The sequence below is a fragment of the Hypanus sabinus genome, chromosome Y (assembly GCF_030144855.1).
Source record: "Hypanus sabinus isolate sHypSab1 chromosome Y, sHypSab1.hap1, whole genome shotgun sequence".
Taxonomy (NCBI): Eukaryota; Metazoa; Chordata; class Chondrichthyes; order Myliobatiformes; family Dasyatidae; genus Hypanus; species Hypanus sabinus.
The window spans coordinates 1,058,796-1,081,755 of record NC_082740.1 but is presented as its reverse complement, the minus strand read 5'-3'; the positions used below and the strand labels follow the sequence as shown (position 1 = coordinate 1,081,755).

General features: G+C 41.8%; 1 protein-coding gene across 5 annotated transcripts in view; it reads left to right on the top strand.

The window, feature by feature from the left end:
• The first annotated feature begins 3,260 nt into the window (after positions 1-3,260).
• Positions 3,261-22,960, top strand: part of LOC132385332 (puromycin-sensitive aminopeptidase-like) — a 330,919-nt gene continuing 311,219 nt past the window's right edge. For 2 of the 5 annotated variants that reach the window (XM_059957354.1, XM_059957353.1), the window contains exon 1: positions 3,265-3,669. In XM_059957354.1, coding sequence (XP_059813337.1) covers positions 3,547-3,669 — 123 coding nt within the window. In that variant the 5' untranslated portion in view covers positions 3,265-3,546. Of the gene's footprint in view, positions 3,670-22,960 lie in introns of all 5 variants that reach the window. The other 3 variants (XR_009509156.1, XM_059957357.1, XM_059957356.1) reach the window with 3 other exon arrangements.

Here is a 22,960-nt window from a genome sequence, read left to right as displayed (position 1 = left end):
CCACCTTTCTTTCTCTCGAGGCCTCCGTCCCATGATCCTTTCCCTTCTCCCGCTCTGTATCACTTTCGCCAATCACCTTTCCAGCTCTTAACTTCATCCCACCCCGTCTGGTCTTCTCTTATCATTTCGCATTTCCCCTCCCCCCACTACTTTCAAATCTCTTACTATCTTTCCTTTCTGTTAGTCCTGACGAAGTGTCTCAGCCCGAAACGTCGACAGCGCTTCTCCCTATAGATGCTGCCTGGCCTGCTGTGTTCTACCAGTATTTTGTGCGTGTTCTATGAAGGCTGGGCACTATCTAATGATATCTCCTCCTGATCAAAGACTACGGTTACTTATCAGGTAACTGAAGAGAGTACCCTGGTTTATGATCCAGTTAGGAGATGATAGCACTGAATACTGAGCTGCAGTTGATAAGAGCATCCAGATGCATGCAGCTTCACTGTCCAGATGTTGCATGGTTCAGTGAAGAGGCAGTGAAATTAAATATTTTTTTGATAATGGCAAGATCACTTCTATGCATTATCCACATGTAAACTGACTTGTGGTTTAGCATATAAAATTTGAATAAATAGATCCCACAAATCTAGGGCACTTTAGCCAATTGAAGCACCCTTATTCCTAACCACAGCGATTTGATGACTAGGCACAGACTGGGAAATTAACAGGAACACACACAAAATGCTGGAGGAACTCAGCAGGTCAGGCAGCATCTATGGAGATTAATGAACCAGCCAAGGCACTTCATCAGGACTGGAAAGTAAGAGGTAAGATGGCAGAATAAAAAGGTGGGGGAAGTGATGGAAGATAGCTAGTAAGTGATAGATGAAGTCAGTTGGGTGAGAAAAGTGGAACCTAAATAGTTTGTAAATAGAACATTGGACAATGCACTAACTCATAAGGTTATGAAGGACACAATATTATTTGTACAAACAGAATTACAAGTATCCAGCACAGTAGTTCTCAATTTGGTCCACAGGGCCCTCATTTAAAGGTAGGGTCCATGATATAAACAAGGTTAGGAATCCCTGATCTAACAGCTTTCCAAATGTTCTTCACCCTGTTTTCAAATGAGCAAAAAAAAAATTAGACTGGTCTATCATAGCAGCATGTTATACCTATCTATATATTATTAAAAGCCTCATGCTCTGTCTGTGTCTGTTTGTGACCTCCAATTAGCACAAATGATGCATTATGCTGGCACTTTTTTTTTGGCTAAATCAACTTAAAATGCACTAACTTAAGTTCAGTGTTATATATTTGTACAAAATTGCTCATTTGCCAACATCAACTGCCTCATTTTCACCCGAGAGCTGATCCGCCATCATGGAAATCGGAATGCCACAGCACGACGCAAGCACATGGATAGCCTCAGCAGTGATACCAACTGGAGCAAAAGGGCAGGTCTGCTCTATTTTAAGTGGTGACATATCACCATCAGCATGTGCAGGATTGGTACAGATCTAACTGCCACCCATCAATAAGAGATCATCAAATTGTAATGACGTACTTCTCTTTCCATGTTTTTATTAGTTTCTGCATAAAGGAATACAGAGTTCAAGAAGATATATAAATCAAAAAATGTACCAAATACATTGTATTAAAAATTCAGTTACAATCACAAAACCCTGTATTCATAAAAAATAAATCATAATATTGAAACATCATAATTTTGTTATACAGAAAAAAATCCAAACCCACTACCAAAGCCAGAACTGTTGGGAAAAGCAAGAAAAAAGGGAAAATACCCTTATCATATATTATTATTGAATGAAATATATTAATGAAATATATTATTAGCCACCATCCGAAGTTTTACAACGTCAAAGGTTTTGAAAATAACTCAAAAATGGTCCCCACAATGTATAAAAGTCTTGACTAGATTCAAAAACTGAATATCGGATCTTCTCTAAATTTAAGCATGACATGACATCCCGTAACCCGTAATGACGTACTTCAAGACACCCATCAAACCCTTCGCTGCAGTCAAAGGGCATGACTATATCACATCCATTTAGGAGAGCATCAACCACATCATCAAGAATAATCAGCTTCCTTTGGTGTTACTGCTTCGTATCTTCTATCCAGCATTAGGGTAAAAAAAAATGCGTTCCACCAGCATTTTGTGTGTTGTTGTTTGAATTTCCAGCATCTGCAGATTTCCTCATATTTAGTCAACCTAATTATGCCACGTGGAAAGAGAAGGGGGAACATTATGGTCAAGCGATGACACCAAACGTTGTCGGGAAGTGGCAAGGAGAGGGAGAGAACAAGAATCAGATGAGGCCAGGGATGCATGACTCCAGGATCAAAGAGTCAGGACAAAAAAGATTAGTGTAGATGAGACAGAGGAGGAGAGGCATGCACATCTCCAGAATAACAAAAACAGACACATTAGAAGAGAGTAAGAGACAAAGGAGCTGAGAAATGCTTGTCTCCAAGATCAGAGACGAAGAACAAACAGCAGAAGAGATGAAGAGATGGTGGATGAAAGGACTGCACTTCTCCAGAATGATGAGAGGCAGATCAATCAGAAATAATGCCAATCCGAAGTGTCCTTTGTTAAACGAGGAGCTAAATTTGCATCGTTGTTCTTTAATAAACTTATTTTTATTCTTTAATTTCCAAAGCAAAACAATACCAATAGCATTAAGTAAAATCATATACTACAGTAAAAGACATCAAAAGTAAGTTTTGTACACAGAGGGTTGTGACATGTGGGTCAGCACAACATGGTGGGCTGAAGGGCCTGTACTGTGCTGTAGTGATCTATAGTTCTAAAATTAAATGTTCATTCTGGTCACATCAGATGTACTACCTTTCTCTCAAAGGTTGTCCCAACGGGTCACTCCGTTATCTAGTATAATACTAAAATGAAAGAGTTTATGTATTTGTAAAACCACAGCAATGAGTATCCACTAAAAGATGAAGGTAACTTTCAACAGTAGATAAATGCAAAATCCCTTGTTACCTTTACTGCTTATCACTCACATTCTACACACCTGACATGATTATAATTTGATGAAGCATTATAATGTGTGCTTTTTAATTTAATCTATGACGCCTGACTTTTTCTAGACCTTAAAAAAAAAGCTTTCAAAATTAAGATCACTCCCAAAGGGAAGCCACTAATCTCGACGTGCAAGCGCACTCCTTACGACAGCTAGGAGGCTATGTACACGTGAATGTCGAACCGCCGGCATGACGGGATATGTGCTGGTCACTCATTATTTGCTGCTGCGAATTCCCGTTCGAGATGCACGTCACGCTGTGTAGTGTGCGTGCTTGCGTGCCGAGCGGGTTAATCCGCGGTGAACCGGTGCCTCGCGAGTAAAGAACGCTGCCGGTGTGGAGAGTTGGAGAAGGAAAAGACGGCCAGTTTGTCAGCTTCATTGATGTTGTTCGGCGGTGTCGCCGTGATTCTCGTTTTTCGTCGCCTCCGGTTGTTGGAGAGGCTGCGTACCTCGCCTCCTTAGGCCCCGAGCCAGATCCGCTTTTACCGCACTCGGTAGCTGGGCCGGCCTCAGGGAAGCTCCCTCAGACAAAATGCCGTCCAAGAGACCTTTCGATCGGCTCCCCACCGACGTGAGCCCGGAGAACTACGCGTTGTGCCTGAAGCCCGACCTCGTCGACTTCACGTTCGAGGGCAAGCTGGAAGCCTCGGTTGAGGTAAGGCGGGGTGCGCCAGTGAGATGCAATTTGTATTCCAGGTCCCCGTGGTGGGGGTGGACAAGGGGGAGGGGTGGGTTGTTCCAAAAGGCCTCAAATCTATTTCCAGAAATCCAAGGGCTCCTGTTTGGATCCAGCTCGCTGTCGACTCCTTTTGGGGATTGGTGCTTCTAAACTTCGATTATCCAAGAACTACGTGAAGTTAAGGGGGAGAGAGCCGAGTAAACAATTGGTACTGGTGGCTCCCTGAAATATTTTCCGTTTTATTGTAATACCAGAGGGAAGGAGGTTTATCCGAAGTTTCCAGGGGGAAATATAATAAAAGCCGAATACCCGTTCTTCCCGCCCACTCCCTTTCTTAATGTTAAAACAGCAAGCGAGAAATTTACACGAACTAAGGGTTAGGTAAAGGAAACGACGAGGGAGTATGCGTACATATTGTGAGGTATGCTGAGTCTGGCTTGGTTGATTGAAGCGCAGAAGCTGTCTTCATAATATTGTCATTGAAAGCAGCAATGAGTTTTATTCTTAAGTCTGCTTTCAAAAGAAAAACATGGACAGCAATGGTTTTCAAACGAGCATTTTTCTTTGACCTTTCAAGCGGCAAAATTGGGCCATTGAAGACAAACGGATGTATTTATTATGGAGAATAAGGAAATGGCAGATGAGTTGAACAGGTAGTTTGGATCTGTCTTCGCTATGGAAGACACAAACAATCTCCCAGATGTAATAGTGGCCGAAGGAACTAGGGTAATGGATGAACTGAAGGAAATTTATCTTAGGCAAGAAATAGTGTTGGATAAACTGTTGAGTCTGAAGGCTGATAAGTCCCTGGGACCTGATGGTCTTTATCACAGGGTACTTAGGAGGTGGCTCTAGAAATCATGGATGCATTGGTAATCATTTTCCAATGTTCTATAGATTTATGAACAGTTCCTGCGGATTGGAGGGTGGATAATATAGTCCCACTTTTTAAGAAAGGAGGGAGAGAGAAAATGGAATTATAGACCAGTTAGCCTGCCATCAGTGGTGGGAAAGATGCTGGAGTCAATTATAAAAGGAAATTACGACACATTTGGATAGCAGTAGAAGGATCAGTCTGAGTCAGCATGGATTTACAAAGGGAAAATCATGCTTGAATAATCATCTGGAGTATTTTGAGGATGTAACTATGAACATGGACAAGGGAGAGCCAGTAGATGTAGTGTACCTGGACTTTCAGAAAGCTTTTGATAAAGTCCCACATAGGAGATTAGTGGGCAAAATTAGGGCACATGGTGTTGGGGGCAGAGTACTGACATGGATTGAGAATTGGCTGGCTGACAGGAAACAAAGTGTAGTGATTGACGGGTCCCTTTCGGAATGGCAGTCTGTGACCAGGGGGGTACCGCAAGGTTCGGTGCTGGGACCGCAGCTGTTTACAATATACATTAATGATTTAGATGAAGGGATTATAAGTACCATTAGCAAAATTATTTATCTGTCCAGGCTACTTTTAAGACTCATTGCTCTTTCTTTTATGTTTGCCATAATTTTACCTAGTTTGCCTTTTGTTTGCTAAATTTTTATCAGGATCTACATTCTTTTATAAGTGGTGTGTATTTATAATGCTCATATCAGCGCTTAATAAATATTACAGGACAGACAACAAACTATTCTTAGAGTCCATTAATATAAACCAGGGGTGACCAAACTTACATGATGTTAATACATGTGATTAACTTCAGATGTCTGAGTGCTGCAACACATGAACAAAATTTACATGCACGTTTTTATTGATAGAAACACATATTGTTACAAAAATTTTATATGAATGTTAAATACATGTATGCAATAATATTTATTCATGCATATAGTTTTTTAAACTATTAATTTGTATTAGTTTCAGTAATCATAATGGACATATATACCAAAGGTTTTCAAAATCTTGACTGATGATTGTTTTAACTATATTGAGCGTATTCAATACGGTAATGAACTATGGGAACATCTAAGAAAAATTTGCGAATTTGCATTTCAGTAACATAAGATTAGACTGCCAAAAATAAAGATAAAAGGGAAAAAAACTGAGATATTTTTAAAGAGCAAACACGAGGAAATCTGCAGATGCTGGAAATTCAAACAACACACACAGAATGCTGGTGGAACACAACAGGCTGGGCAGCATCTATAGGGAGAAGCACTGTCGAAGTTTCAGGCTGAGACCCTTTGTCAGTACTGAGATATTTTTAATGCTATTTATTTGTCTAAGTAAATATCTGCTCAAAAGATGGAGGAAAATATGTAAAAAAAATCAAACCAATAAAATTAGAGATATTTTAATCAGATACCACCTTACAAAATTATAGATCATAATATTTGGCTATTTAGAGATGATTTGAACACAATTAATTTGTTTTTCCGTAATTTGGATTTCCGTGGATAATTAGCTGAATAGTTTTTGTGATTTTTTTCATAGTGGCGTTTCAAATTACTGGCTTTATAATGACTGAGTGAGACATTGCAGATAAGACACAAAGGTTTACCTCTTTTAATGGTGAATGCAAAATCTTCCTCCCACTGTGACTTAAAATGTCTGTTTTCATCTTCATATCTTCGTTTCATACAATTTGATGACGCCACCTTCCTTCACAAAATTTTCACAGACACTTGTACACAAAACTTGTATCTGCAGAGTACTGACTAGGTCTGCACAATTCAGCGTCCTGTGTTACACTGCGTTAATGTACATGATGTGAGTGAGTGAGGTCAGGTCTAGACTCACTAACACTTTGAGCACCGAACGACATAGATCTATGTCTGTGCTGCTTTTGCTTTCAGCACCCAACAATGTAGATGTATGTCGTGTATTTTGAAACTTGCACCTCTGTCTTCAGCGCCATGTAGCTATTCTTGCCAACACTTAAGCGATGGAATTAAGCCTCAAGGGATTTCCCGTGGTTCTATTTATCGCCAAAATGCTGTTCCATTCACTTCTAAGCAATGGCAGCACGTGATAAAAAAGGAAGTTAACCAACATATTTACATGAGCTGCACATTGAATGCCAAAGAGCTGCATGTGGCTTGCGAGCCGCTGTTTGGCCACCCGTCATATAGACTGTTCCTTTATCTTCAAAAGGTTCATTTTGTTTTAGATTATTTATAATTCTATGCTTAAGAACAAGTTTCTATATTCCTTTGGAAGTTGCTTTTCTACAAACATATTTGTAGAAAAGAGTACTGCAACTTTTAGGAAACTTTGGAGTCTATTCACAGATTTTACTTGTCATGTGACTCTTAGTGCATTAGACATTTACTATTGGACTGTAGAAACATCAGCCAAAAACAATCATCATATGACATGGCACATGACAAATATAAATGTTAGATCTATGGTGTACTCAAAATTATTAAGATTCTGACTGGGACTACCTGTCTGAATCAAGGCAATTTCAGATTTATTAATTGTTAGGGAAATGCAACCAGGATGGTGTAGAATACTGGGAATTCTAAAGGAATGAATTTAATTACTTCTGTATAAATATGATCTTGACGTAAATCCTTTGGTGAAGTCTTGTGAAGAATTACTTGCTTTCAGTACATGTTTAGATGTGTCTGAGGTGTTCTTTGGTCAAGGTTGACCATGAATGTTGTGACTCAGCCTGACTAGGTGCCTGAGCAGTACATAAAGAGAGAGCAAGCTGTTTCCCATACAGAAACTCTCCCTGTCTATGCAGCTGATGAATCTAAAGGAATAGCACCAGTGGTGACATTGGAGTTGTCAGTCAGTGTTGAACTCAAAGTAGGATTGGATTAGGGACTCCATCTCTGGATTTTTCTTTGAGATATACTTCCAAAGTAATCCCCTAGCGTGGGTACAACCGCAAGATGGTGGAGGTTTGAGTGTTTTCCTTCCAGATAAGCTGCCAACCGTGACTGACAAGCCCCATCTGCCCAAGGTGATTGATTTTAAGGTGTCAGTGACCTGCCTTTGCCCCATAGTTAATGTATATTCAGATCAAAAGAGAGAACTATTCTCAAAGTCAAAATATTGTAGATGAAAGAAGTTGGAATAAAACCAAGATCAGGCAGTACCTTTGGAGAGAGAAAGCTCATCCCTTAGTCTGGCCTGTCATCAGAGCTATGTTTGTTTTCTTTTTCAACTTGTCATAGTCATAGAAAACTACAGCACAGAAACAGGCCCTTCATTCCATTCAGGTTGTGCCCAGCCATTAATCTGCATCTGGACCATAGCCCTACATATCTTTCCCATCTCTCTTTTTTCTCTTAGTGTTGTGATGTAACTTGAACTGCCACTTGCACTGGAAGCTTGTTCAACACTCTCACTACCCTCTGAGTTTCCCCTAATGTTCCATTTAATTTCAACTTTCACCCTTAACCTATGATCTCTAGTTGCAGTCTCACCCAACCTCAGTGGAAGATGTCTGCTTGCTTTTACCCTATCGGTACCTCTCATAATTCTGCATACCTCTATCTAAAACACCTCAACTCATACATTATTATTAAAGTATGCATTCAGTGTGCAACTCTGGGATTCCTTGTTCCTATGGAAAGCCATGAAGCAAATAAATCCATGGAACTTGTTTCTCTATTTTAAGGAATATAATCGATGAAGGAAATTGTCTTCTTTTTTGTTAAAATCTATGAATGCTTGAAAGTAGTAGTTTTTTTTGTTGTCCTGACATGGAGAACTTAAAACAAAGGCATTATCATTTGACTAAAGCATATGTTCCCAAACTGGGGTCCATGGCATAAAAAAAGGTTGAGAACCTTTGAAAGATCAGGGAGGCTAAAGACAGGTATAGGAGGACTCTTGAGTGGAAACTCAACATGCAAGAGGTCTGGAGTGGAATGAGGATCATCACTGGGTTCTGGCAAACCAGCAACAGAGGAGCTGAAGACAGTGTGGACAGGGCCAACAAACTTAACCTGTTCTTCAACAGATTCGACACTGTTGTCCCTGCCCATCCTCCACATGATTCATCTGTTGTCGGCCCCCAACCAACACATACTCCACTCTTCCCTCCTACCCCTCCTCACAGCCCCCCACCCTGCTCTTGTGACTATACCCCTCCCACACCTGAAACCACCACGGTGGGCTTCACAGCTGAACAGGTGAGAAGACAGCTGAAATGTCTCCACCCAAGCAAGGCTGCAGGCCCAGATGGTCTCAGCCCCAGGGTGCTCAAAGCCTGTGCCTCTAGCTGTGTGGTGTACTTCACCATGTCTTCAACCTGAGCCTGTCTCCAGAGGGTTCCTGTGCTGTGGAAGACGTTCTGCCTCGTTCCTGTACCGAAGACGCCGCACCCCAGTGGCTCCAATGACTACAGACCGGTGGCATTGACCTCCCACATCATGAAGACCCTGGAGAGACTTGTTCTAGAGCAGCTCCGGCCTATGGTTAGGCCATACTTAGACCCTCTCCAGTTCACCTACCAGCCCCGACTAGGAGTTGAGGATGCCATCGTCTACCTGCTGAACCGTGTCTACGCCCACCTGGACAAGCCGGCGAGCACTGTGAGGGTCATGTTCTTTGACTTCTCCAGTGTGTTCAACACCATCTGCCCTGCTCTGCTGGGTGAGAAGCTGACAGTGATGCAGGTGGATGCTTCCCTGGTGTCATGGATTATTGATTATCTGGCTGGGAGACCACAGTACGTGCATTTGCAACACTGTGTGTCAGACAGAGTGGTCAGCAGCACTGGAGCTCCACAGGGGACTGTCCCGTCTCCCTTTCTCTTCACCATCTACACCTCGGACTTCAACTACTGCACAGAGTCTTGCCATCTTCAGAAGTTTTCTGATGTCTCTGCCATAGCTAGCTGCAACAGCAAGGGAGATGAGGCTGAGTACAGGGTTACAGTGGGAAACTTTGTCACATGGTGTGAGCAGAATCATCTGCAGCTTAATGTGAAAAAGACTAAGGAGCTGGTGGTGGACCTGAGGAGGGCTAAGGCACTAGTGACCCCTGTTCCCATCCAAGGGGTCAGTGTGGACATGGTGGAGGATTACAGATACCTGGGGTTATGAATCAACAATAAACTGGACTGGTCAAAGAACACTGAGGCTGTCTACAAGAAGGGTCAGAGCAGGCTCTACTTCCTGAGGAGACTGAGGTCCTTTAACATCTGCCGGACGATGCTGAGGATGTTCTACGAGTCTGTGGTGGCCAGTGCTATCATGTTTGCTGTTGTGTGCTGGGCAGCAGGCTGAGGGTAGCAGACACCAACAGAATCAACAAACTCATTTGTAAGGCCAGTGATGTTGTGGGGGTGGAACTTGACTCTCTGACGATGGTGTCTGAAATGAGGATGCTGTCCAAGTTGCATGCCATCTTGGACAATGTCTCCCATCCACTCCATAATGTACTGCTTGGGCACAGGAGTACATTCAGCCAGAGACTCATTCCACCGAGATGTAACACTGAGCGTCATAGAAAGTCATTCCTGCCTGTGGCCATCAAACTTTACAACTCCTCCCTCGGAGTGTCAGACACCCTGAGCCAATAGGCTGGTTTCCACTTGGCATTGTTTACTTATTATTATTTATGGTTTTATATTGCTATATTTCTACACTGTTCTTGGTTGGTGCGACTGTAACAAAACCCAATTTCCCTCGGGATCAATAAAGTATGTCTGTCTGTCTGACTAAAGCAAGAAAAAGGACTTAACACACTTTCAAGGACAGTACAACTCATGTTCTCAATTTATTAAATTTTTACACAATTTATCTTTTATACGTTGGTTGTTTCAGTCTTGTATGTATAGATCATAAATTATTATGTATTTTTATTATTTTCCTGTAAATATCTGAAAAAAAATCTCAGAATTTATTTATTTGTTGATAAACTTTATTTTAACTTTGAACTTGGTTGAATGACTCTTGGGATATGAAGTTCAGGTCTCTTAATGTCAAAAGGATTCTTATTTCTGCTTCAGTTTGAATAAGGAATTAAATGAGCTCACGCAAAAATATGTAAAGTTGTGCTCTTCAAGAACATTTTAATGATACTAATGCCTTTCAATATTTTGTCAAGCATCTATCATTCACTTTTGAACACAGTAATTGACTTTTATACTGACCCTTTAAGAAGTTGATTACTTATTATATCTAGCTGCTGCTGCAAATGCTTCTTCCTGGTATCACTAGAATTCCTTTTGCCATTCATTTTCTTTGCTTTTTGACTGTATGTCAGTTGGAATTTTTTTTCAATATTTAACCTTCAAAAAGCCTCCAAAAACCTCAACCATCTCTGTTCTGAGGATTCTCTTACTTAGGTGTGGAATTATTACCCTTTGTCCCTGGGAATATTGTACACTTTTCAGAATCATATTTATTATCATTCACTCTCTTATGTGACATGAATTGTGTTTTGTAGATGCACTATAGTGTAAGGACATACAATTTACAAAACATATAGTACAAAAAAGTATGAGGTTGTGATCACAGTTTCGTGAACTATTCAGGAATTTGATAGCAGAGGGGAAGAAGCTGTTTCTAAATATTTGATGAGAGTTTCAGTTCCTGTACATTTGCCCAGATTAAGAACATGAGATTTTGCAGGTGCTGGAAATCCAGAGCAACACACACAAAAGACTGGAGCAACTCAGTATGTCATACAGTATTCAATGTTCGGTGTTACCAATACAACCCTGAGATTCATTTTCGTCATTCACATAAAATATGAACAAAATAATAAGAAATAAATAAGCAGTATGTATGGAGAATATGAGTTACAGAGCCATTGAAAGAGGTCATTTTATTGTGAAATCAGTTCAGTGTTAGGTGAGTGAAGTTATTTCCTCTGGATCAAGAGGTTGAAATGTAGTAACTGTTCCTCAACCTGGTGGCGTGGGACCTGAGCTCCTGTACCAACACCCTGATGGCAACAGCAAGAAGAAAGCATATTATTGATGGTAAATCAGTTAATAAATGCATGTACAGTGGTAATTGAGTGAAATGTAAAGCCAACATGTCAGTGTGCAAACAAGACAACAGACTATTGTTTGTACTTCTCAGGTGTTCAAAATAAGGAATCAGTTACATTACTCATAATTGGGGAGGTTTGGTAATAGTCTTTGTATTGTAGCAAAAGTAAGTTTGAATTAATTGTTGAGGCAGCGAAGTCATGAGATACATAGTTAAAATGACTTTTTTCCCATAAGTTGGCCCATTCAAATGGCAGACAAAGTCTATCACTAAGGTCAGAAGTAGAATATGACAGAAAACCTTAAGTGTCATAGGTAGCTTTTAGAAAGAATTAAGCTGTTCAGTAAAACTTAGAAGAGGTAGATGTGATGTTTTACCATTGTTGGCTAAAGAGGGAAAAAAGTATTGAATACCAGAGCAGAAAATAAAACTCATGGTGAGATGTTGTGGAAGAGGGAAATCTCACCAGGGCAGAGACATGGAAAATGGGATGGAGCCAGATTAGAGTTTTCTTGAACCATTCAAACGCCATGGATTGTAAGGTAGTCATTGATAGCCAATAGGACTTTGAGGAGATTTTGTATTTCACCAAATCATGCATATTTCTCTCCAAAGACTAGCAAATTTACTAACATACTTTGCAGTGCACATTGACTAGTTGCATCCCTGTCTGTATGGAGGCTCCAGTGCACAGGATCACAAGAATCTCAACTCTCAGTTGTAGAGATATTCAGTTTCATCATAGGCATGACCCTTAGTAAAATCTTCAAAAGGTGGTGCCTCAAGAAAGCGGCATCCGTCATTAAAAACATTCATCATCTAGGGCATATCTTCTTTATTATTACTGTTGGTGAAGAGGTACAAGAGCCTAAATATGCACAGTCAATGTTTTAGGAACAATTCCTTCTTCACATTCAGATTTCCCAACATTCCATGAACACTATCTCACTTTTCCTTTTTTTGAACACTTAATTATTTTGTACTGTTACCACCAGACAGCAAATTTCACAACTGACATACAACAGTGAAAATAAATCTGATTCTGAGAGAGTAAGGGTCAAGGGAAATAGTGGAAAATAAGAGAGCTTGTAGGTCATTAATCATAATAGAAAATATAAGTGGGGAAGTTTCCTCAGTAATTGAGATTTTGGGACAAGACTAGATGGAAAGGCTGATTGAAAAACTGTCAAAGTCAAAGCAATATCTATCATCAAAGCACAGTACTTACAGGTTACCTTAAAGTTTGAAGTAAGTTTATTATCAGCTTACATTCATGTCACAGTATCTTGAGATTCATCTTCTTGTGGGCATGCTCGAAAAAATCTGCAGAATAATAACCAATACAGACTGCCCAAATTGGGCTTTAAGACCATAGTGCAGAAGATAACCAACTGCAAATATAGAAAGAAAAAATAGAATAAGCATAAATATTAAAGTGAGATGAAGTCCTTGAAGGTGAACTTGGCCCTTCTTATCCACAGATTCTGCATGCGCGGATTCAACCAACCGTGGATTGGGAAAACTTGGAAGTTCTCTCCCCAGCACTCATTGTTTGAACATGTACAGACTTTTTTCCTAAACAATACTGTATAACAACTATTTACATAGCATTTACATTGTATTAGATATTATAAATAAACTAGAGATGACTTAAAAGTACAAGCAGTCCCCGGGTTATGAAGAAGTTCTGTTCCTCATTCTGATTTTAAGTCAGATTTGAATTCGGAACAGGTTCATTCGGTATTATTTAGCGTCAGTCAAACGTTTTTCTTAGTACATAGTACATATCTTACCTTTCTATGTATATAAAACACTTAAGAAACACAGGTATTTCAGTAATTAAACCACTGCGTTGCCTAATAATGATTGTAGCTTTCATCGGGTCTGGGCATTTCACATGCTCCATTAAAATAGTTCCAACGGTTGACCGATGGCGTTTCACCTCTTTTTGTTTTGTTACTGCCACCTTATTTTCATTTGTGATGGTGATTATTTTTGTGAATAGAAATACTGCAGATTCAGAGCAGTACCGCCAGGGCCTAATGCCCACCACACTGAGCATGTTAAATAAAGTCCGAGGTTCCGATGGGTCCTAAAGACCACCGCGCTGACCCAGGTTAAATAAGAGACTTAAGCATCCACGTTATTTGGTATCTGCAGTGGGGGGGGGGGGGTCTCGGAACCAGTCTCCTGCAGATAAGGAGGGCTGACTGCACTAAATGTTATTTAGTAACTAAAGACGTAACATACAGGACTCTAGCTATGTATATGTTCCTTAGAGTTTTGCACAGTACTCTAAAAAGATTGAGAAAAGATGTGGTGGCTAAGGTTAGTATGCTGTCATAAGAGAGATATAGGTGGATCTTGAATGAAAATAAAATTTAAATTCTTAGAATTTGCCAGCGAATGCAGTTATTTGCAAGTTAAAATCTGGAGAACAACTGAACAAGGTTGGAATTGAAATCTTGAAATTAAATTTAGAGGTAGTGCATTGTTTTCTAATTCACATATTTAATCACTTGCATCTTTTAGGAATAGCATGGTGTTTGAGTTTGGAGAAAATGTGACAGCTCTTGTATTTTATGTAATATTATTTTGTCTTGTTTTCATCTACCAATACAAACTGCCCAAATATGATGCTGTGAACCACTGAACAGCATTTGGTTCTTTGTCCTGATCACATTAATGCCCATCTACAGTAATTCCATCTGTGTATATTTGAATTGTATGCTTCCGTATTTTGCCTGTTTTAAGTGTTTATCTTCATGCCTTTCTAGTTATACAGGTAGTCCCCAAGTTACAAACGTCCGACTTAGGGACAACTCATACTTACGAAACGAGGAAGGAGAACACCATCCGCCACTTTAAGTCGGATTGTGACACCGTCCGCCATTTAAAGTCGAAACACGACACTGTATGCCATTTTAAGTTGTTGCCGTTGACACTGTGTTGAGTGTTTAACTTTGTATATGGCTTAAATTTTTCTTAGTATGATTTACCCTGACTCCGCCCGCACCCCCCCGCCATTCCAGTCGGATGGTGGCACAGTGAGATTAGTGCCTGGCTCGAGAACAGAGATTCAATCCAGTGATAGTCCGCTCCCATGCCAGGTTGATGTCGAGATTGCAACTCAACCTCGTTAAAAAAAAAACACTGCCACCTCCAGTTTAAATTCCCAGGCGGAATATTATGGAGGATCAAATACCCAAACTCAGCACAGTCCCCACTTGTCCCATTTAGCCTGTCTCAGTGTGGTGGTCCTTAGGACCAGGTGGACCTCAGAACCTGCCATTTGCAGTGTATCTGTTCCATTGACGGGGAGCAATCACAATTGAAAATAAAGTGGAAGTAATAAAGCGTTTGGAAAGAGGTGAAACACCATCAGTCATTGGAAAAGCATTAGGCTACAGTCGGTCAATGATTGGAACAATTTTAAAGGATAACGGATAAAGTGAGAATAATGGAGCATGTGAAACGTCCTGCCCCAATGAAAGCTACAATTATTACTAAACAACATATGATTTGCTAGGTTATTTTTTTGGGTCTGGGAACACTCAAAAATTTTTCCCGTTTAAATTAATGGTAATTTCTTCTTCACTTTATAACATTTCGGCTTACAAACGCTTTCATAGGAACGCTCTACCTTCGGATAGTGGGGAAAACCTGTATAAGTTGGTATACTCGATACAACTTTGAACTGATTCCACATTTTCAAATACACTACAAATATTTCTCTATTATTTATTTTTATTTTAGCAATTTTTGTCTTCTCTTGCACATTTGTTGTTTGTTTAGAAACATAGAAAACCTACAGCACAGTTAAGGCCTTTTGACGCACAAATCTGTGTCAAACATGTCTTTACCTTAGAAATTACCTAGGCTTACCTCTGTTTTTCTAAGCACCATGTATCCATCCGGGAGTGTCTTAAAAGACCCTATCATTTCCTCCTTCGCCACTGCTGCCAGCAGCCCATTCCACACACTCACCACTCTCAGTGTAAAAAACTTCTGACATCTCCACTGTACCTACCTCCAAGCACCTTAAGACTGTGCCCGCTCATACTAGCCATTTCCACCCTGGGAAAACTCCTCTGAATATGAACACCATCAGTGCCTCTCATTATCTCATACACCTCTATCAGGTCACCACTCATCCTTCATTGCTCCAAGGAGAAAAGGCCGAGTTCACTCAAGCTGTTTTCATAAGGCATGCTCCCCAATCCAGGTAACATCTTTGTAAATCTCCTCAGCGCTCTTTCTATAGTTTCTACATCCTTCCTGTAGTGATGCGACCAGAATTATGCACAGTACTCCAAGTGGGCTCTGAACAGGGTCCTATGTAGCTGCAACATTACCTCTCAGCTCTTAAACTCAGTTCCATGATTTATGAAGGTCAGTGCTCCATATGCTTTCTTAACCACAGAGTCAACCTGCGTAGCAGCTTTGAGTGTCCTATGGACTCCCAAGATCTCTCTGATCCTCCACACTGCCAAGAGTCTTGCCATTAATACTATATTCTTCCATCATATTTGACCTACCAGAATGAAGCACCTCAAATATCTCTGGGTCGATCTTCATCTGCCACTTCTCAGCACTGTTTTGCGTCCTATCAATGTCCTGCTGTAACCTCTGACAGCCCTTCACACTATCCACAACACCTCCAACCTTTGTGTTTACTAACCCGTCCCTCCACTACCTCATCCAGGTCATTTATAAAAATCATGAAGCAACATAGAAACAGAAAATAGGTGCAGGAGTAGGCCATTCCACCTTTCGAGCCTGCACCGCCATTCAGTATGATCATGGCTGATCATCCAACCCAGAACCCTGTACCTACCTTTTCTCCATACCCCCGATTGCTTTAGCCACAAGGGCCATATCTAACTGAAGAGAAGGGGTCCCGGAACAGATCCCTGAGGCATACAACTGGACACCGGCCTCCACGCAGAGTATGACCCGGCTACAACCAGACTTTGCCTTCTGTGGGCAAGCCAGTTCTGGATCCACAAAGCAATGTTCCCTTGGATCCCATGCTTTCTTACTTTCTCAGTAAGCTTTGCATGGGGTACCTTATCAAAAGCCTTGCTAAAATCCATATACGCTATGTCTGTGGCTCTGCCTTCATCAATGTGTTTAGTCACACCCTCAAAAAATTCAATCAGACTCTTAAGGCTTGACCAACCTTGACAAAAGCCATGCTAACTATTCCTAATTATATTAAGCCTCTCCAAATGTTCATAAATCCTGCCTCTTTTCCATCCTTTGAAGTAAGACTCACTGGTTTATAATTTTCTGGCCTCTCTCTACTCCCTTTCTGGAATAAGGGAACAAGATCTGCAACTCTCCAATCCTCGGGAACCTCTCCTGTCCTCATTTCTGATGCAAAGATCATTGCTAGAGGCTCACCAATCTTTTCCCTCGCTTCCCACAGTAGTCTGGGATGGTACATCCCATCCAGTCCTGGTGACTTATCCAACTTGATGCTTTCCAAAAACCCCAGCCCATCCTCTTCCTTAATATCTACATGCTCAAGCTTTTCAGTCCACTGCAAGTCATCCCTACAATTGACAAGATCCTTTACTGTAGTGAATACTGAAGCAGAGTACTCATTTAGTACCTTTGCTATCTCCTCTGGTTCCATACACACTTTTCCACTGTTACACTTGATGGGTCCTATTCTCTTACGTCTCATCCTCTTGCTCTTCACATACTTGCAGAATACCTTGGGTTTTCCTTAATCCTGTCTGCCAAGGCCTTCTCTTGGCCTCTTCTGGCTCTCTTAATTTCATTCTTATAAAATCTTCTAGATCTCTAGATTTACAATAGCTTTGTACTAAACGGTTCCTGTATATTACCATCCTTTCCCTGTCTCATTGGAACGTATATATACAGAACCTTCACAAATATCCCCTGAACAACTGCCACATTTCTTCCGTGCATTTCCCTGAGTACGTCTGTTTCCAATTTGTGCTTCCAGGTTCCTGCCTGATAGCCTCATAATTCCCCTTCCTCCAATCAGACATTTCCCTAACTTATCTGTTCCTATTCCTCTCAATGCTATGGTAAAGGAGATGGAATTGTGATTTATGTATAGTTTTTCATAAACTCCATTGTATTTCTTTTTCCTAGAAATCAGGGGTCACAGCCTGGAGTCCATGGACTCTTTGTTTAATGGTAGGGGTACGTAGCATAAAAAATGTTGGGAAACCCTGCCGTAAATGCCTGGAAGAAAATTGATCTCAAGATAGTATATGGTAACCTCACAAGACAAAGGAGCAGAAATAAGCCATTCGGCCTATTGAATCTGCTTGGCCACTCCCACCATGAGCTAAACCATTCTCACATCTAGTTCCAATTTCTGGCTTCCTCCCATATCCTTTGATACCCTGATTAATTAGATACCTATCAATCTCCTCCTTAAACAACCTCAATGATTGGGCCTCCACAGCTGTATGTGGCAACGTATTCTGTGAATCCACGACCCTCTGGCTAAAAAAATTACTCCTCATCTCTGTTTTAAATGGGTACCCTCTAATTCTAAGACTGGCCTCTTGTCCTGGATTCACCCACCAAGGGAAACGGCCTTTCCATATCTACTTTGTCCAATCCTTTCAACATTCGAAATGTTTCTATGAGATCCCCTCTCATTCTGCTATACTCTAATGAATAGTCCAGGAGCTGACAAACACTCCTCATATGTTAGCCCCTGCATTCCAGGAATCATCCTTGTAAATCTTTTCTGAACTCTCTATAACATTAGTATATCCCTTCTAAGATAGGGGACCCAAAACTGCACACACAGTATTCCAAATTAGGACTCACCAGTGCGCCATAGAGCTTCATCAACACTTCCTTACTCTAATACACTATTCCTCTTGAAATGAATGCCAACAAAGCATTTGCTTTCCTTACTGCTGATCCAACCTGGTGGTTAACCTTTAGGGAATCCTGCATGAGGACCCACAAGTCCCTTTGCACTTCCAATTCTTGAATTTTCTCCCCATCTAAATAATAATTTGCCCGATTATTTCGTCTTTCAAAATGTACAACTGTACATTTCTCAACATTATATCCCATTTCTTTGTCCACTCTCCTAAACTGACTAAGTCTCTCTGCAACCTTTCTATTTCTTCAACACTTCCTACTGCTCCACCTATCTTGGTGTCATCCATAAACTTAGCCACAAAACCATTCAATCCATAATCTAAATCATCAATATACAGTGTAAAAAGAAGAGGCCCCAACACTGACCCCTGCGGAACATCACTAGTAACCGGCAACCAACCAGAATAGGATCCCTGTATTTTCTCCCTTTGCTTTCTGCCTATCAGCCAATGCTCCATCCATTCCAATGTCTTTCCTATAATTCCATGAGCTCTCATCTTATTAAGCAGCTTCTTATGTGACACCTTGTCAAAGACCTTTTGAAAATCCAAATACACAATATCGACAGCCTCTCCCTTGTCAATCTTATTTGAGGTTACCTCAAAAAATTCCAATAGATTGGTGAGGCAGGATCTTCCCGTCATGAAACCATGCTGCCTTAAGTCTATCTTGTCATAACCTCGTCCTTGACTATTGACTGCAATATCTTGCCAACTAGTGATGTCAGACTAATAGGTCTGTAATTTTCTTTTTGCTGCCTCCCCGCTTTCTTAAACAGCGGAACTACATTTGCGACCTTCCAGTCCTCCAGAACCATGCCAGGGTCTGTTGATCCCTAGAAGATCATTTCCAATGCTTCTTCAATCTCCAAAGCCACCTCCTTCAGAACCTGTGGGTGTACCTCATCTGGGAGACTTACCTGTCCTTAGTCCATTTAGCATCCCAAGCACTTTCTCACTAGTAATCTTGACTGTACCTAATTCTATTCCCTAAGATCTCTGGCTATCAGTTATGTTGCTAATGTCTTCCACTGTGAAGACTGATGCAAAATACTCATTTAGTTCCTCTGCCTTGTCTTTGTTACCTATTGTAATTTCTCTAGCATCATTTTCAATGGGTCCTATATTTACCTGTGTCACTCTTTTACTCTTCATATATTTAAAAGAAAACTTAGTATCCTTTTTACTGTTAATTGCCAATTTTGTTTCATAATTCATCTTTTCTTTCCCAATCTTTTGTAGTTTCCTTCTGTAAGTTTTTAAAAGCTGTCCAGTCCTCAGTTTTCACACTAATTTTTGCTTCCTTGTACGCCATCTCTTTTGCTTTCATTTTAGCCTTAATCTGTCTCGTTAGCCACATTTATGCCATTTTTCCATTCATGATTTTCTTTTTTCTTGGAATATGTTTTTCCTGCACTCTTCTTATTTCTTGTAGGAATTTCATCCAATTCTGCTCTACTGTCCCTCTATCTAGCTTACCTTTCAACTTGGGCCAGTTCCTCTCTCATACCACTGTAATTTCCTTGTTCCACTGCAATATCGATACACCTGATACCGGCATCTCCTTTTCAAATTTGAAACTGAACTCAATCATATTATGATCACTACTTCCAAGGGGTTCCATTACCTCTAGCTCCCTAACCACCTCAGGTTCATTACACAGCACCCAAACCAGAACAGCTGATCCCTGGTGGGCTTCTGTGCAAGCTGCTCCAAAAAGCCATTCTGTAGGCATTCTACAAACTCCTATTCATACTTTGCTAATAAAATTATTTTGAACTTTGACTTCTTTGGCTGGTGTGGTAAGCTGGAGTGACCAGTGGAACAAAGGCATTCCATAGTTGTTCCATAGAATATAACATTCCATAGAATCCATAGTAATGGATTCAACAGTGGCTAAATGGGAGACGCCAGAGAGTAGTGGTGGATAACTGTTTGTCAGGTTGGAGGCCGGTGACTAGTGGTGTACCCAGAGATCTGTACTGGGTCTAATGTTGTTTGTCATATTATGTTAATGATCTGGATGACGGGGTGGTAAATTGGATTAGTAAGAATGCAGATGCTACTAAGGTAGGTGGCGTTGTGGATAATGAAGTAGGTTTTCAAAGCTTGCAGAGAGATTTAGGCCAGTTAGAAGAGTGGGCTGAACGATGGCAGATGGAGTTTAATGCTGATAAGTGTGAGGTGCTACATTTTGGTGAGAATAATCCAAATAGAACATATATGGTAAATGGTAGGGCATTGAAGAATGCAGTAGAACAGAGTGATCTAGGAATATTGGTGCATAGTTCCCTGAAGGTGGAATCTCATGTGGACAGGGTGGTGAAGAAAGCTTTTGGTATGCTAGCTTTTATAAATCAGAGCATTGAGTATAGGAGTTGGGATGTAATGTTAAAATTGTACAAGGCATTGGTAAGGCTGAATTTGGAGTATTGTGTACAGTTCTGGTCACCGAATTATAGGAAAGATGTCAACAAAATAGAGAGAGTACAGAGAAGATTTACTAGAATGTTACCTGAGTTTCAGCACCTAAGTTACGGGGAAAGATTGAACAAGTTTGGTCTTTATTCTTTGGAGCGTAGAATGTTGAGGGGGGACTTGATAGAGGTATTTAAAATTATGACGGGGATAGATAGAGTTGATGTAGATAGGCTTTTTCCATTGAGAGTAGGGGAGATTCAAACGAGGACATGATTTGAGAGGGCAAAAGTTTAAGGGTAACACGAGGGGGAATTTCTTTACTCAGAGAGTGGTAGCTGTGTGGAATGAGCTTCCAGTAGAAGTGGTAGAGGCAGGTTCGGTTTTGTCATTTAAAGTAAAATTGGAGAGGTATATGGACAGGAAAGGAATGGAGGGTTATGGGCTGCGTGCCTGTTAGTGGGACTAGGTGAGAGTAAGTATTCAGCATAGACTAGGCCGAGAAGGCCTGTTTCTGTGAAGTAATTGTTATATGGTTATGTAGTGGTGTGCTACACGCAGCGCTAAAATAATGACACGGAGTTGGTAAACTGCAGTTAAAGAAGATTTTATTCGAACTTCGCAGCTTCGCTTTAAAGCCTCCCTGATCCCGCCCTCCCCGGGCGCGGATGCTGTAGGAGGCACATATTCACAGTCCTGCGCGAGCTTTTCCCTTTGTTAGTGAAGCAGACCTGGCGCCCTTTTGGGACTGGCCTTTGTGCAGGCGCTTCGGCTATTTGTGAGCTGGTTCGAGTGCACTAGGAAGTGGGTCGCCACATAACCACCCCCCCCCCCCCCCCCCTCAGAACCGGTGATACACCCCCCAATGTCCACAGTCTGGGCTGGACCCTGTTTGGGAGGTTGGCCCCTGCACCACGGTGCCGGGAACTCAACCGGTTGCGCCACGTCCACATGGGCCAGTTTGAGGTGGTCCACTGTGAAAACCACCTCTCTCCCCCCAATGTCCAGCACGAACGTGGACCTGTTGTTCCTGAGCACTGTAAATGGCCCCTTGTAGGGCCATTGCAGCAGTGGCCGATGCCCGCCCCTTCGTACAAACACAAACTTAGAGTTCTGCAGGTCTTTGGGTACACAGGTCGGGTTCTGCCCATGCTGCGAGGTGGGTATGGGGGCCTGGTTGCTGAGCCTCTCGCATAGTCTGCCCAGGACTGCTGCGGGTTCTTCCTCTTGCCCCCTTGAGGTATGCAGATTGTCTTTGGGCGCCGTGCGGATGCCGAGTAGGACCCAGGGAAGCTCGTCCACCCAGTTAGCTCCTCGTAGGTGGGCCATGAGAGCCGACTTTAGGTGACGGTGGAAATGCTCCACCAGGCCGTTCGACTGTGGGTGGTAGGCAGTTGTGTGGTGCAGCTGTGTCCCCAAAATGCTGGCCATAGCTGACCACAGGCTGGAGGTGAACTGGGCGCCTCTGTTGGAAGTAATGTGAGCCGGTACACCAAAGCGAGATATCCAGGTGGCGATCAGTGCCCGGGTGCAAGATTCGGAGTTGGTGTCGGTGAGCGGGACCGCCTCTGGCCATCTTGTGAACCGGTCCACGATAGTGAAGAGGTGCCGCGCTCCGCGCGACACTGGGAGCGGGCCCACGATATCCACATGAATGTGGTCGAAATGCCGGTGGGTGGGGTGGAACTGTTGCGGCAGAGCTTTGGTGTGCCGCTGCACCTTGGCCGTCTGGTAGTGCATGCACGTTTTGGCCCATTCACTGACCTGCTTGCGGAAACCGTGCCAAACGAACCTGCTGGAGACCATCCGGACGCTTGTCCTGATGAGGGGTGCGCTAAGTTATGAATGGAGTCGAGAAAACGGCACCGCCAGTTTGCCGGAACAACAGGACGGGGTTGGTTGACGTCACAGAGTAGGGTCCTCTCACCTGGGCCTATGGGGAAGTCCTGGAGCTGTAAACCAGAGACTGTGGTTCTGTAACTCGGGATCTCCTCATCTGCCGGCTGCGCCTCTGCCAGCACCTCAAAATCTACCCCTTGGGAAAGGGCATGAATGTTAGG